Raw genomic sequence first — 16276 nt, forward strand, 5'->3', positions numbered from 1 at the left:
TCATACGCGATCTGACAGATCGAATCCATTGTTGTCAGAGTGTGTTTTTTGAGGAAAAACTTTTGATAAAATGCAATGCTTTCGGTGGGCATATATACGTTATACGACATGTTCATAGCCAAAAAATATTTTTTTCGCAATGCACTCCGTGTGTAAAGGCCTTTACAGTTAGGGTGGATCAGGTGACCCTGAACCATTCTTTATTTATGCTGCAAAATGCTGGTGATGCAAAGTTGGTACGTTCCAAGTCTGAACATAGAATGACTGAGGGGGAATTCCCATAACAGTACAGAATACCAGGGATGGACATATGACAGGGCAGTGAATACACTGGAGGGTTACCTAGGTAACCAGAACTACTACCCATCAGCTTCAAAGTAATGCATGAGGAACACTTCAACTGTGACAAGGTTCTTTACTTTTAAGAAGCTTGGAAAGAAAAGCGACTGGCCTTCTTTAAGTTTCTTGAAGATGTTTCACCTCTCATCATTAAATTACTATGACCTGGATGACATATGCCCTTTACTATTGTTTTTACCTTTTTAAGTAAAGAACTTGGTGACAATTTCAAGGGAGATGCAGTGTATATACAAAGTCATCTCCCTCTCTGGCCTTCTTTTTCTCTCTCTCATCTCTAAACCACTTATTGAATTAACTGTTCAATGCAATCCCAAGGCTCTCGTCTCTCTCTCTGGTCTAAATCTGATTTAGAAAGCTCAGAAAGGTGGATGTAACACAAGACTCCATCTGTCAACGGTGAACCGGCAGAGCTGTGCACGCATGTGCAATCACAACACACGCATTTCTTGTTTAACCAATTCAGGGGGTTTTTTAAGGATCTCAACAACACGGACTGAGTTCAGAAAGCAGGCCAAGTCACAAAAAAGGTAGATGACACTGGCAAATATCTTATATTTAACTAAGGCCAGCATTAGTCTGAACTAATTCAAGCTTGTGAATACCTGAGGGGCAGGAAAACAAAAAGGTCTTTTCCTCCAACTAGACCGTTTATCTATTCTTCATAGCAACAGTTGTCAATACGTGTCTGTACTCAGTATGCAAATACCCACCCACCTTTCCACAACATCCCACAATCAGAATCTATAAGTGAGGTCAGTCCATTTCTCCCAAACATCCATTAACAGGACTGGGTCTCAAATTTCATTGTTTGTTTTTCAGCACTGGGAATCAAAATTAGTGAAGTAGGGAGCTTGCTCAAATATTCTTTGATCTCTTTGATATTCAAAAGTTATTCCACCTACTCCAATACAACACCACTTTCAGGTTAACCTACGAAAGATCACCTCTTTATAGAAAGAGGGAAGTATGACGTGAGTGTGGTGCCCTTGAGCAACAATCATGACACAATAATCAAAACACTTCAAATGGCACCCAACTCTACACATCTATTCACATTATTCTTGGATAATTACTTGAATAAGGTCCATAACGATACCCGCGGAGACCATTCCAAGTCCTGATATGAGGTATGGCACGATAACCTGCGCCCCAATGAGCCAAGAGCTCTCTGGTAGGAAACCATGTTCTGATCGAGTCAGCTTCCAGGTCACGCCACGTAACTTCTTGCCTTGGTAGCGTAGCTCTAACTCCAGACGAGTCACAACCATGTTGCACAGGGGATTAATCAAAGCACTTAGTTTGATGTTTAGTTATCCCATGGTAAGTGTAACTTCATTCCAAAGGAAAAAAAAAAACTCGGATTAAAAATAAAAAAGGTCTGAGGGGTCAAAATAAAGTAAGGAAGTGAAATACCAAAGACGAAATTAATCAATGAGTTTGTCCTTGGTTTAAAACAGGGGAAATGTTTCAAGCAGTTCCTAAGGCTCTTCCTGAAGAAATGAGAGGCAGCATTTGGGAGCATATATATGTTCTGCTCTCAAGGGATGACCCAAAGATGACAGCTACTTCTTGCATCATTCTTGGCAGTACACAAGATAAACATTCAGCATCCCTTTGAACCAAACTGGAGATCCGATATCTATTCAAGCAAGCGAGACATTCGTCATGTTTCCATTCCTTCCAATCAATGATATGTTTTCCCAGGCAGAATCAAATTTAAAAGCTTTAACTCCAACTTCAGGGAGCTGGAGCATGGCATCTTTGGACCAGTGGTGAGTCAGCAGTGATGAGGTATCCATTTGTCAGCACCTCTGGGGAAAAACAATCATTAACACGATTTCTGATTCATCAGTCAAAATGTTCCACAAGCACAGATGAGCCACATCTGCAGTCAAAGTCTTAAGTTTACCTCGCAACCTGCAAAAACTAACATTAATAATAAGACTGGTTTACGCCAGTAAATTAATGCTGAATAGCTCAGTGGTCCTCCAGTTGTCCTGAACAACTCTAGAGTCAAATAAATCCTCTAGTTGAGTTTGGTGTTTGTTGGATGGAGTCCTCAGTTGATCCAGCTTCTACTTGACCTCCAGTGTAAAAGGCACAGCTGTATCTTGTGAAGGCAGAGCTCGGAGTGACAGCTGAATGAGTGACAGGAGCAAAAAGATGAAGAACAGTCCAAAAGGTCTTGAGAGTTTAGAAGCAGGAGGAAGACTTTATATCTTTGATATACCAGCCTAATCTATTATTTGGCGAGGTGAGCTCTGTGATGTCAATAGGAGATCCACAGATGAGATGCAGCACACAGTACCACTTGAGCAGACTAAAGTGTTCCTCTCCTCCTTTCAGCATCAGGGTAGTCCTGCTCACTCAGCTCTGCTGTGACGTAGCACAGAAAGAGGCAGGGCTGTCTGCACTGTGCAAACTCACGAGAGAAACGACCGGCTTTCTGCCACGCACTCTCCCTCTAAGCTATTTTTTGCTGCGTGTCTGCCTCTTATCCTCCCTCCCTCCCGCGTATGGCATCCATCGTTCTACGTCGAACAGCCTTGCTGCATTTCTCCCTCTCACATCCCTCTTTCAGTCGTTTCCATATCTCTGTATCGTGACTCATTCTTTCCCTCCATCTTTTCCTTCCACTTGTACCTCTGTTCTAGCTGCTATAATCATTTTGGAACACCGTATTTAAGAACAAACAAACATACTGTACAACTACTGATTTCCAGGCATCTTTCAGGTCTTAAACTAAAAATCATTCCTCTCAATGCATACTGTTCACACAAAAAGAAAAGAAAATGTTTTCATACACAAAATATTAATTAATGACATGTAAAAAAAAAACTTTACATGTAAAATCTATAAAGTGCTCCATTAACAATAAGATTACATCATTTGAATACAAGAAATAAGGTTCTGGATTGGCTAAATAGAATTAAATAAACTGCCGTCGCTATAGTCTCAGATCACTTCGACATTGTGTAATAACACTGATGTGTTTCTTCTGGAAACTGCTGAGGTTGATTTGACAAGCAAGGCAACTGATTAGCAGCAACAATCTAAAAAGCTTATAATTGTTCTTATAGGATGTACATTACTTTGCAAAAGTCTTGAGCCCCATTTCTTTATATTTTGCTTCCAAGGAGCAAAGACACTTATTTTTTAAGGTGGTCTTAAGCAATAGTTCTCCAGGCTTTGTGAAAGTCTTTCAAAGTTTTCCTTCAAACATTGGCTGTCTTTTGTCATTTATTTTCAGTCCAGCCCTTTTTCAGAGGACCATTTTCAAGGCAATGTTTTGTTGTTTGTTAAACAGCTTACCAGTGAATGAACCAGCGTTGTATCTACACATAAGACAACTTAGAGACTGAACCAATTTTAAATTGTATCTTTAGTCACTTTGTTCCTAGCAGCCTTTTACAGAAACTCATCAACTGTTCTCATTTCTTTAGCCAAATCTGTGAAAAATCCCACAGATAATGCAGTCTGATAGATATAACGAAATATTTTTATTACAGCAAGGTGTTTTCCAAAGTTCTATTAGCTGAAATCTCTCAGCATGGTGTGCAGTGTGTACTTAAGAAATTTGAGGAAACTGGTCAGTTGGAGGACAAAAAGAAGAAGTGGCAAACCTAAATTTTATTTACAGCAGATGAACAACATGTGAAAATCAAGTCCTTATAGAACAGGAACAATCCAGCACAGGACCTGAGAGATGCTGACCCTTCAGTTGCTTCATTCACTCATCATTGAAGTCTCATAAGAAATAGTCATGGATTGGCTGATGAGGAACTAAGACAACCCCAAATCAAAGAAAATAGGACCCAGTGAAAATTAGAATTTTAAACACTAGCATTAAATACAGAATTTTTTTTATGATCTAATTTTTAAATATCTTGAACTTATAAAAATGAGTGTTTAAACACAAATGCTAATGATACTCAGTTACTTTTGTAATGTGTATTCATTACAAATCTATCAAGATATGTTCTTTTTTTATACATATCTTTATGTGAACATTTGGATTGAATTACAGTGACAACTAAAACAGCAGTGGGATGGGTTTCAGTGTTTTTGCTCAGAAGATAAAAGACACTTGCACTTACACAGCAGGGGTAAGACACTGGGTAAGACTTGTAATGAGTGCTAATGGTAAACTCTTAGCCTAAATGCTGCTAGATATCAACACGATTGATGCATCACTGGCCCATTTGTTTGCTTCAAGTATTCAAAGAATTTATAACTATAACAGTTTCTGGGATTCTGTCCAACTAACATTTAAGTCTCATTTAACCACCATAACTGTAATTTAAAAACGTCAAATATTGCATGTTTGCAATAGTCTAATGTATGGACGATCTAATTTCACATTTTATGGAGCAAGCTTTTATAGAGCTCTAATTTGGAAACCAACCAACAGAACAAAGAGAAGCTGACACAAATGGCACTGCCTCCGTCTGTCCATCCATCTATTCATCTTCTTCCGCTCATCCAGGGCCGGGTCGTGGCGGCAGACCTCCCTCTCCCTGGCCACCTCCTCCAGGTTATCTGGGGCAACGTCAAGGCATTCCTACGCCAGCCAAGAGATATAATATTTTTAACGTCTCCTCCCATGTGGGACAAGGCCGGAACACCTTACTGAGGAGGCATATAGGACGCATCCTTGTAGAAGCCTCAACTGGCTCCTTTCGATGTGGAGGAGCAGCGGCTCTACTCTGAGCTCCTCTCGGACGGCCGAACTCCTCACCCCATCTCTAAGGGAGAGGCCAGCCACCCTTTGGAGAACGCTCATTTCCACTGCTTGTCCCCTCATAGGTGAGGGTGGGGACGTAGATCAGCCAGACAACCGGGAGCTTCACTTTTACGCCTCGTTGTCTCTTTACAGCGACAGACATCACTGCAGGCGCAGCACCAATCCATCTGTCAGTCTCCCATTCCCCTCTCCCGTCACTTGTGAACAAGACCCCAACAAATTGCATGTAGGATGTAATTGAAAGACAGGGCAACAGGATGTGGTTGTTTAGACAATAGCCACCATCACAGGCCACAGTAACAATCGTTTTTGCTGATAGTGTAGTGTTGCCGTCTTTATCGCCATTTTAGATCGGCTACTCTCCACGTCCTTGTGCGTCCGTTGTGCTTTGAGACACAGCTCCCAGCCAAGCTCATGACTAATCTTCCATCTGATGCAGGAGGGAAACTGATACTGTAGACTGCAGAGTGGGAAGAAATACTGATGAGCTACAGATGGAGTAAAGGGAAGTAGCCATATGAGGACGGACGTATGTTTACCAGTGGAGGACGGAGGGGAAGAGAGAGACCAGCTCATCATAGAGCAGACAGCAGTGTGTCTGATTTCCCTCAGCTCAGATGGCTGCAGACTAAATGCCAGGGACAGCTGGCACAGGACAGACACGACTAGCCCAAACTCATTATTAAATGTACTATCTCACTATTCCCACCTTATATTCCTATACTGTATCCTACACTATGATTCTATACCATTGTGTAGAAAACACATCCATCAGTCAGTTATATTCTTGAGGTATTTTGACCAAGAATATTACTGACATTTCATTAAGAACTGATGGGAAGGTTAAAGGTATAGTCACAAATTTTTGAGGTCATTTAATAGAAAAAAAGTATACTATAGTCTATGTACATGTACAGCAGTGTGTAACTACATTTTCAAATAAACTGCATACTCATAAACATGTAATTAATCTATTAATAATATATAGGAGTGAGTTTGCAGTTTCTGGAAGTCATCATGTTCCTTCACCATATTTGAATAGTTCCTGTGAAGGACATCTCCCTTCCAACTAATGGCGTTTTACATAAATGGTAGAGACAGGCCATGTATGTAGTATGCCAAATGGGGACTAGAAGAGAACTTGTTTTATCATCTGAGAATGGACCCCCTTCATCAAAGAGATAAAACCACTTGCACCTAAATAAATCTTCATCCTATTTCTCCTTACCTCAAGATTAATCTCCTAAACAGAAGTCGCACTCTAAGACATGAAAACCTGCATAAACATGCTTATTTATTCCCAATACTGTTGCAGTGACATATTGCCAGTAGATCAGACATGCGACTTTCCTGTCTCTGGAGAGTTGACAACGAGCCGGGTGAACAACAACAGCTGATTTTAAGGTAACATTATGCCAGCTAATGTTAGACTCAAGTGTCATAAAAATCACACTTTTCCTCTGATAAACATTTTGATTACATTCTCACATTCTATGAACGTTTATTCCCTAACTGTACGAGTCCAACAATGTTAAATCCACGTTAGATTCACTAGCACAAACTAAAACTATCTATCAGGATATCCTCAACAGCTCACCTTAGTATGGCTGTCATCAGTCAGAGGTGAGCTTTACTGACTGACTCACCTGTATTGAACTCCTTTTACAGTTTTACAGCTACACATGGATGCTTCTCACCCAGCATTGACAGCTGAGATAAACAGTGGTCTGATTGCCTTCCACAGAAAGGAAAAATCTCGATTATAGGCATAAGCTGTTGTGTAGTCGTGGCAGTTATGATATAATGTACCCTAAAACATGATGTTAGGTTTTTGAACATAGTGTAATGTTTTGATCTCTCTTAGCTGACTAAAACATGTTTGTCCTACAGGAGCCAATGTAGCAAGGATTATGCACTTGAATTGGGAGAGGTAAGAAAACAGAACTGCAATACCCTGACATCTAGCAGAGAAAGATTTTATACACTGTAACTATAAAGAGGGGTACTATTAAGTTATAGCATGTGAAATTTCAGCAGTCTTCTAAGTTCACTGCAAATCACATTGTGCAACGTGGATCTCATAAATTTGGGTAGGACATTATGTTTGATGCACATACAACATGTAATAATATTAGCCCACACACCGGCTGCTATCTCTTAACTATTGATCTACATTGTTACATGCTACTGAAGATGTAATAGTATCAACATATTCACCAGGGACAGCAGCAGCTATGCCCTGGGGTGCATTCAACTCACTCAAAAGGCCATCCAGTCAGTTTATAACTTCTGACAGAACTGGCCCAGTGTACACCATGTTAACATGATCAGAGATACGATAATACTTAAGTCAGAAGAAGATGGCTTTATTGCTGTGAGCCAGAAGACTATTTCAAGGTAACAAGTACACACAAGCATACACACAGTCCCACCTCCTGTAGCAAAAACAAACAAAAATACACACTTAGACGAACAACCTGTTCTAACCGGTGCAGATGAGTCACTATGTTGCTCGTGTTGTTATTTATTCACTACCATAAAGTCTCTGTGTAGTCCAGTTTTTCATTATTGTGACACTCTCTCTCCTTACGTTAACACGTTTAACGAGAGAGAGTAACCATCTGGGTCATTACTGACGTATTTTGCTGTGCCTCTGGTCTCCTAGCTCTTAAATCTGTCAGAGATCTTTCCTCACCGGAAAAGAGCCTGCCACTGTGTGCACAGATTTACTGTCTGCTAAGAGACGCCTTAATATTCTGTTGTACATTACATGCCAGACAACGTGAAAATAACTTCCCTGTACAATAAACACTTACTTATGAAGTACTTTATATGTAAAATGAAGAGGGACAAATTTTGATGTTTTCCCCCTTCACGATTTCCTATTTTTTTGTATGTTTGTCACACTTAAAAGTTTAATTCTCGGTTAACTTAGATCTGTGAAGCCTGCAGTTCTTTAATGTTGTTCTGGATCCTTTTGTGACACCCAGGATGGTCGGCGATGTGCTCTTTTCTCATTTTGGTCAGCCAGTCACTCCTGGGAAGCTTCACCACTGTTCCATGTTTTCACCATTTATGTATAATGGCTCTCGCCGTGGTTCACTGGAGTCCCAAAACCTTAGAAATGTGCTATGATGTGTTCCCTTTTTAAGGTCTTTTAACCTGCTTCACTTTGTCAGACGGTTTCTATTTAAGTGATTTCTTGATTCAACAGGACGTCCAGTAATCGAGCCCAAGTGTGTTTAGTGAAACTGAACTCAGCTTTCCAAAAAATGTGGTTAATCACAGTTAATTCATGATTTAACAAAAGGGACCATTTTAACAGGACCAGGTAGTTTTGGGTAACTTTTCTCCCTTAATCAGTGAATCATCATTAAAAAAACCGCATTTTGTATTTACTCGAGTTATCGTGGTCTAATATTAAAATATGTTTGATGATCTGAAACATTCAAGTGTGACAAATATAATAAACACTAGGAAATCAGGAAGGAGGCAAACACTTTTTGACACCACTATACTTGTGTTTTAGGCACTAAGAAAAAAAATGGTCAGGTTTTATTCTGGGGGTTTAAAGAGGGTGTAATAATTGTATCCTTTGACATAGCTGCTACATTTACACTGGGGTAAATCTGATCATAGTTTTTGTACACCATCCCTGAAAAAATCATCTTGGAGAGTGGTGATGCCAGCATCTGATGAGGGATTCAAATGAGCGGCCTGAAGGTTACCTGACAGCTAGTAGGCCCCAATATCCACTATTATGTTAACATACTTCATGCTTTTCCACTCTCAGTATGTGATATCACTCTCCAAGCTACCCTAAGGACCTTACCTGTACAATGTCCAGCACCATGCCAGCCATCACCATGCCCATTCCAGCTAGCAGGTAGGGAAAAACCACCTGAAGACAGATGGCTATGGATGTCTCTTCCTCTACTTTGGCAACAGGCACTTTCCTCCTCTCCTCCGTAGGCTTTTTAGGAGGAGGTTGCACGACTGGGGGCAAGATGAACTCATCTTGCCCGTCTAAAGTGCTTGCCAAGCTGGCACTAGGACTCCCAGTGGGACTCTTCCCCTTGGAGCGGGACTTCTTGGTCTTTTTCCTCTGGCGGGCCTGTTGTGATGGTTTATCCTCCCCAGGCATGATGACAGCAGTGGCTGTGACAAGTAGGGTTGTGTTAGTTTAATCTGGGAACACAGAATAGATAGGGACAGTAAGGGTCTAGTTTGGCACAGCTTTACCATCTAAAAATAGAGATAACTGCGTCCAATCTTTTGAATCCATCCACTCCACCAGGATGTGCCAATCAAATCAAATATGCTTTCCATCAGCTGAACAGAGGATTAGCTCTCATATTTTGCCATGGAAGGAGACAACAGTTTCTATTGGTGATCCTTCACTTTGTTATATCTAGCTCTATTTAGAAAGCATGCTAAAGTAACATATATAGTTACACAAAGGGAGAAAAGCACCATATAGTTTGGAGAAAGTGTATAGAACAGCAAGAAATGTAAACTCTACACATTTCCACCACTGTTAAACTAATGTGGCGGGGCGTGGTCGGTGGTGCCGTTGCAGGGGAGGCAAACGCACCTGCAGGGAATCCGCAATCACGCCTCGTCAGGTTAAAAGTGTGCTGGGTCCCGGATTCCAGTTTTGTTGTTAGTGTTCGGCTGGCAACTGGAAAGTTTCAGCCGTGTGTGTTTGTAAACAGCGACCGAGTGTGTAAATAAAGTTAATGCTGAAAAGCAGAAACATGTTGCCGGTCTGCCGTGGTTATATCACAGCTAAACTCTGCTCTTCCTTGTATTTGCCTTCTGTTACCCCTCAGCATTCAACTGGGCGTAGCATAAGGCTGACGCTCCCGGAGCCTGGTTCTGCAAGAGGTCACTTCCTGTTAAAATGGAATTCTTCCTTCCCGCCATCGCAAAGTGCTGCGTATAGGGGAGCCTCTGATTCTGGGCACTTTCTAATATTGTAGAGTCATTATCTTGCAATATACAGCTCACAGAGGCAACTGTTGCAGTGAATTGACGCTATATAGACAATAGGTTAAAGCTTCAACTTTTTCTGATAGAATGGTGCTCTGTTTTCAGGAAAGCTAATCAACATATTAAACACAAGGGCATAACAGAGAACTGTAAACACTATACATAAACAGCCCCTTCTTTTCTTAATATATGAATATCTTTTATTTTTATTATTTTTATTTTTTAAACAAATAACTGAGCTGACAGCTGTATTAAACAATCTGTAGCAATCACTAGTCAGTAATGCACTGCTAATATACCAGCTTTAATAAAAACCTTTATGTTGATAAGTTGGCACTGTTTCTCATTTCTCATCATACTAATTTCATAAATTAGTTTTACTTGGAGTATCAAACTTTAGAGTGAATAGCTGTCATCGTTTCTTTTAGCTCTTCACTCAACTGTTTTATTCAGGAAATTCCATTATGACACTAATTACTAATTGAGAGTTTTTAAAATCATCAGTTCAAACTCGGGACCGACGAGTAGCTGGTGTGTGATACGTGGTCTCAAATCACAAAGTGCTATCATGAGTAAACGTACAAGACTACACAGAAAGGGAAACGTTTGTCTTCTTTTAAAAAAGCAAAACTCAAACATTAGTAATACAAACATGTTCGACACGGAGTCCCGGAAACCTCCCCAAACGTCTGAATTCATCTGCAGGTACCGAAACCACGCCGAACATACAGCGCAGAATTCTTCTGTTGACATGCATTCCCTCACTTGGACGCTGCCATGTGCATATCCCATAATACATCTGTACCGGTAACCACGGTTACACAACCAGGTGCTTTCTGATTGGATAAACTAACGAGTAAAAGCGAGAAAAAAAATACTGCGTAAGCGTGTAGCCCCGCCCCCCTCGCGAGAAGAGTGCGAGCAGCTGCTGTTTGTAATAATGAAATTCACAGTTTTATGACTGTGAGGATGTGTAAATATTATAATATATAATAATATGTTTGAATAAAACAGCTGTAGAAACAATTTTTGAAAAGCGTTTGGGCTGAGGAAAAGATTTATTTTTAGTTTCTTAATTTCAAAGACCAGAGAAAAATGTTTTATATCAGTTTATGTGGCGGTTTGCCTGGCGCTTAGACCTCCAGATCATCCCGGCTGATCAAAGTGACTGAACTTGTGATTTAATAAGTTGATATGTGTCTGACATCAGACTAATGTCAAAGTCAGAAAACCTCTCTGTCTCAAACTCCCTGGTAGTTTATAGACGACAATATGAAAATCTTTGAAGGCATGGGGGGAAACACCAGTGGAATCACCAGCGAGGCATTAGCAGTGTACAGAGCAAACCAATACGTGTTACCATTTCTAGAGTCTGTACTGATCACGACACACTCTCATTGAACATAAATTCATAAAGTTCCGCTTGGACAGCGTGCTCTCTAAGGCCACAGAGCCACATTAAGCCTGGTGTATGTTAGTTTCCATATTAGATTTGATTTTTCGTGCTTACCTTTGTCTCCAGCCAGAACTCGTGAAAGTTTGCGGGGAAAGCAATAAGCTCCCGAGAATAACCGTGTGTGCCCTTGCTATGCTGTGTGTATGTGCTTGAATGGAAATGCCTGTCTAAATTAGGATATGTGTATGTTCCTCTCTCGTGCATTTGTTTTTTTCTATGTGTGTCTGTGCGCTGAGCTCTGCGCGTGCGTGTTTGTGCAGGGTAGGAGCTGGCGCGCATGCATCATGGGGCACCGTCTTGAATTTCATGGCATTAGCAGATAAGGATGACCCCCCCCTCACCCCCCTCCTCCTGTCTCTTTCCATCTCTGTCCGGCTGGCTGGCATCTATACAGCATTTTCTCTTTTCCATTCACAGAAAGAATAAAGTTTGCAACGTCATAGTTAGGGAAACCCTCCTAAAGGATTTGTGGGGTCGCGCCCACACACACACACACACACACACACACACACACACACACACACACACACACACACACACACACACACCTCACTGAGGTTTTTATGAGCTTGTGTAGGAACTATAACCATTCATTACAATCAAACATCATACATGTTTAAAAGACACTATTTAATACTATTAGGTCGCCCCCTCTTCACTAATTTATGTTTTAAACTGAACAGCCTGGTTATTTCTTTACTGTTGCTTGCAATATGACACCATGCCATGGGCATGCAGCAGTTTTTTACGGTTATGTGATGGCATGCTGGGTAATGCCTTAGGGGTCAGTGTCTAATAGTCCTGTGTTTTTGGTATCGATCTGATACCAGATAAAGACAACTTATGTAGGGTATAGCAGTGTGTCATGGCTTACAGTATGAGACGAATCATCCGTGATTTGCAAATTGTGAACATAATTTAATGACCACTCGATCATTGTGATTTTTAACTTTCAACAGTAATAATGATTAGTTATCACAACAAAACGCACCTTTTAGCTTTTCATGCATTTTGAAACTTCTTCTTGGAGACCTGAAATGTAAATGTGCCTATCCCTAGCACTTTGAGCTCTTCTGTTGTTTAAATGTGCTATAGGTTATAAATAAAATAGACATCACAGCCAAAGATTCATCCACACTGATGTGAAAGAAATGTGATTCATCAGACTAGCCCACCTTCTTCCTTTGCTCCTGGTCCAATTCTGATGCTCACGTGTCCATTGTTGGTACTTTCACCATTGGACAGGGGTCAGGATGCACACCCTGTCTGGTCTGCAGCTATGCAGCCCCATACACAACAATCTGTGATGCCCTGTGTATTCTGACACCTGTCTATCAGGAACAGCAGTAATTTTTTTTTGACAATTTGAGCTACAGTAGCTCATCTGTTGGGTCAGACCGTATGAGCCAGCCTTCACTCACTGCATGCATCAGTGAGCCCTGGCTGCATATGACCCTGTCACTGATTCACCACTGTTCCTTCCTTGGACCACTTTTGATAGATACTGACCAGTGCAGATCAGCTCGCAAGAGCTGCTTTTGCTTTGGGGATGTTCTGACCCAGTCATCTAGCCATCACAATTTGTCCCTTGTCAATCTCACTCTTGCTCATTTTTCCTGCTTCTAACTCGTCAACTTTGAGGACAAAATGTTCACTTGCTCCATAATATATCCCACCTGCTAACAGGTGCCATGATGAAAAGATGATCAGTGTTATTCACCTGTGAGTGGTCATAATGCTATGCCTGATCGGTGAATGTATTAGACTGGGTACATTCTGTTTAAAGTACACTACATTACAGTCACTTTTTTTCCCACTTTAATATATTGTTGATAAATCTGTAACTGGTTTGCGTTAATTAATACAACAATAAATCTGAGACTTGCCATTTTCAAATAGCCATAATTCAGAACAAGTCCCTTCACAACAATTACAGCGTTGAGTCTTCTTGGATAAAGTATAAGCTTTGCACACCTGGCCATTATTACTGGCAGATCCTCTCCATTTCGGTCAGGTTGGACGTCAACCATCCAAAAACTGCCATCTTCAGTTCTTTTTCAGTTAAGGACAGCCAGAGACCTCTTCTGAAAGTATTCCAACGTTGTACTGGCTGCTCTCTTTGGTTCATTGTCATCCACCCAGTCTCAGGTTGCACATTAGCTGGGTGGATAGCAGTGTCTGGTGTTTGTCAGACATAATGCTTGCATTTTCATTCTTAAGACCTGGGTATACTTTTTTGTCTCCACATGATCTCATAGTTCTTTCAGTGCTGCCTGGCAAACTCTAAGTGGGCAGCATTGTTCCTTTAGATTCTTCTTCTGTCTAGTCCCATACAGGCCTCACTGATGAAGCGCCGCTGACTCTTTCTGGCAGGCTCTACTATATCTGTAGAGGACTGTTGCAGTTTTGTCACAGTGGCCACTCGGTTCATGGTCACCTCCCTGACCAAGGCCTTCTTGGTCATTTGTTTGATGTTGCAGGATAGACAACATACTAATTCAATTCAATCTTATTTATATAGCCCCATATGATAAAAACTGTTGGCTTAAGGCACTTTATATTGTAAGTCAAAGATCCTGCAATGATACTGAGAAACATTCAGACGACCTCCTTCTGAGCAAGCATTTAACAATAGTGGAAAGGAAAAACTCCCTTTTAAGAGGAAGAAACCTCCAGCACAACCAGGTTTAGGAAGGATCACCCACCTGCTGCGATTGGTCGTGAGGAGGGGTTGGGGTGAGGGGTGAACAGGACAGGACAAAAGACACACTATGGAAGAGAACCAGACATTAACAATAACTAATGATTAAATGCAACATAGTGCAATACTTTTGCCCTGAGCTTTACGTTATGGAAATTCTTTGCCTTTACTTGCCACAGTTGAGGTTTTGGACATTTTAAGGATAATTCAATATTCAAAGGAATTGTCTGTGATCTTGATCTTGATTGCCTTCAAGATCCAATCTCTTATGTCTTATGGGGAAGAAAACCAGGCAAAGGTTCACAAAAACCTGAAAGAAGAAACCAGTAAAGTTCTGAAACAAATTTCTATGGACTGGTGAAACAAAAATCAGCCTCAATCAAGAGATGGAAAAAAAAGAAAGTGTGGAGGAAAAAAAGAAAAAGAAACAGCTCATGACCTCATTTGTCAAAGTGGCTACCAATGGAACTGGCAGTTATTGATGATTTCGCTGCTGAACGAAGTAGCAGACCAAATTCAGAAGTGTACAGGAGGTTTCTGTCTGTGTTTTTAGCCCGAGGCATAAAATCTCATTGGATGACATTTCATAATTCAGTGCAGATTAAAAGCAGACAGACTTTACAATACCCAAGAGCCGAAGATGTCTGCAGGAAAGGTCTGAGGGAGTATTCAACAAAGTATTAAATATGTGACCATGTGGTGAAATTTCAGTTACGTAGTTAACTCCATTACCAGATCTTCCTTCTGACATTATACTTAATGAAACATTGGCTATAGATGGACTGACATCCAAAGAACCGAACACACCATCCTTAGTATACAGTAAACAGTTTTTCATGGGTTTATAAAGGAACTTACACTATTTAGTTTAAGTTGGAGTCCTCAATATAACCACTAGGTGGCAGCATGGATTAATGAGAAACAAAACAGCAAAAGGTTTTGTTCACATCATTAGAACTTTTAGAACTTTCTAAAATAGACAGCTACCTTGCAGATTCCTCACCTACTTGCAAAATTATGCTGAACCTAAAACCCGACCCCAGCAGAGAGACTGTTTCTATAAAAACTCAGTTCTCTTTAGGCCTGCTGCTAAGTGATGCAATCAAAACAAAGCAGGCTTGTAAAAATGTTCCACTTATTAAAGTTGACAAGAATGAAGAGTAATTTTCCAAAATGCTGAGAAAAAAAAAGAAGAATAAAAAAGCATTCAGGTGCAGTGGATTTTGGTGGTATCAAATACATGGTGGTCTGTTCGGATGATCTGTCTCTAACAGCCTTTAAGTCCAGGTCTTATTTAAGTTTATAGTAATATGATCCATGTTGTAGTTATGGATTCCTTTATGTCCCTGTTCAGAGGTGGAAAGCCCCTGGAGGTTATGGAAATATGGTTTCCAGTTGCTCAGTGTTTATTTTCAACTCATATTACCGGTAACTATAATCGAAACCAGAAATGGCCGAGATTCGCTGCGCACGTGCATTCCTATATGTTCTGCCTTTTGTGCTTTTTTAATGTGTACAGCACATGGTTTGTGGCGTTCTTTGGCTTCAGATCATCAGGGCTGTGTGAGTCCTGGCATTTTCAGCACCTCATTAACACCTTCATGCACATACAGTACAGTCACATACAAAGATGCATTTATTAAACTCTCTCAGAAAAAATATTTACTGTACCTTCAGGGATACAATGGATTGTCGCTGGAGTAATGCAGTTTAACCCTTTAAAGGGTACCCTTTGCAGAGAGCACTTTTAAAAACTGGTGACTGTTTTCACTTTAAAGTAATGTCAATAAAATGAATCGCTAGAGATCTTGAGGTATTGTATTGTTATTCATTCATTGGGATTAGTTTAGCACTTGTCTAGACTTGCTTACCACTCAGACAGCTTTATCTATCCAAAATCTGAGGCTAGAGCCAACTTTAAATCTCACATTAACCTAACATACAAGTGTCTGAACTACAGTAAATGGAGTACCTTTTTTAAACTGAGACCACTTTTTACTGCAAGTCTCATTCATCCAATCGC

At 40.6% G+C, this 16276-nt stretch overlaps 1 protein-coding gene across 4 annotated transcripts in view; it reads right to left on the reverse strand.

Annotated features, from left to right (window-relative positions):
* The window catches only part of LOC134618201 (solute carrier family 41 member 3), a 38623-nt gene extending 26893 nt beyond the window's left edge, over positions 1-11730 (reverse strand). Inside the window, exons 1-2 of one of the 4 annotated variants that reach the window (XM_063463459.1) lie at positions 11607-11730; positions 8937-9292 (exon numbers count right to left, since the gene is read on the reverse strand). In XM_063463459.1, coding sequence (XP_063319529.1) covers positions 8937-9248 — 312 coding nt within the window. In that variant the 5' untranslated portion in view covers positions 9249-9292; positions 11607-11730. Of the gene's footprint in view, positions 1-1433; positions 2662-8936; positions 9293-10748; positions 10869-11606 lie in introns of those variants that run through there. The other 3 variants (XM_063463458.1, XM_063463457.1, XM_063463460.1) reach the window with 3 other exon arrangements.
* Positions 11731-16276: the final 4546 nt, after the last annotated feature.

Source organism: Pelmatolapia mariae, linkage group LG20 (genome assembly GCF_036321145.2).
Source record: "Pelmatolapia mariae isolate MD_Pm_ZW linkage group LG20, Pm_UMD_F_2, whole genome shotgun sequence".
Taxonomy (NCBI): Eukaryota; Metazoa; Chordata; class Actinopteri; order Cichliformes; family Cichlidae; genus Pelmatolapia; species Pelmatolapia mariae.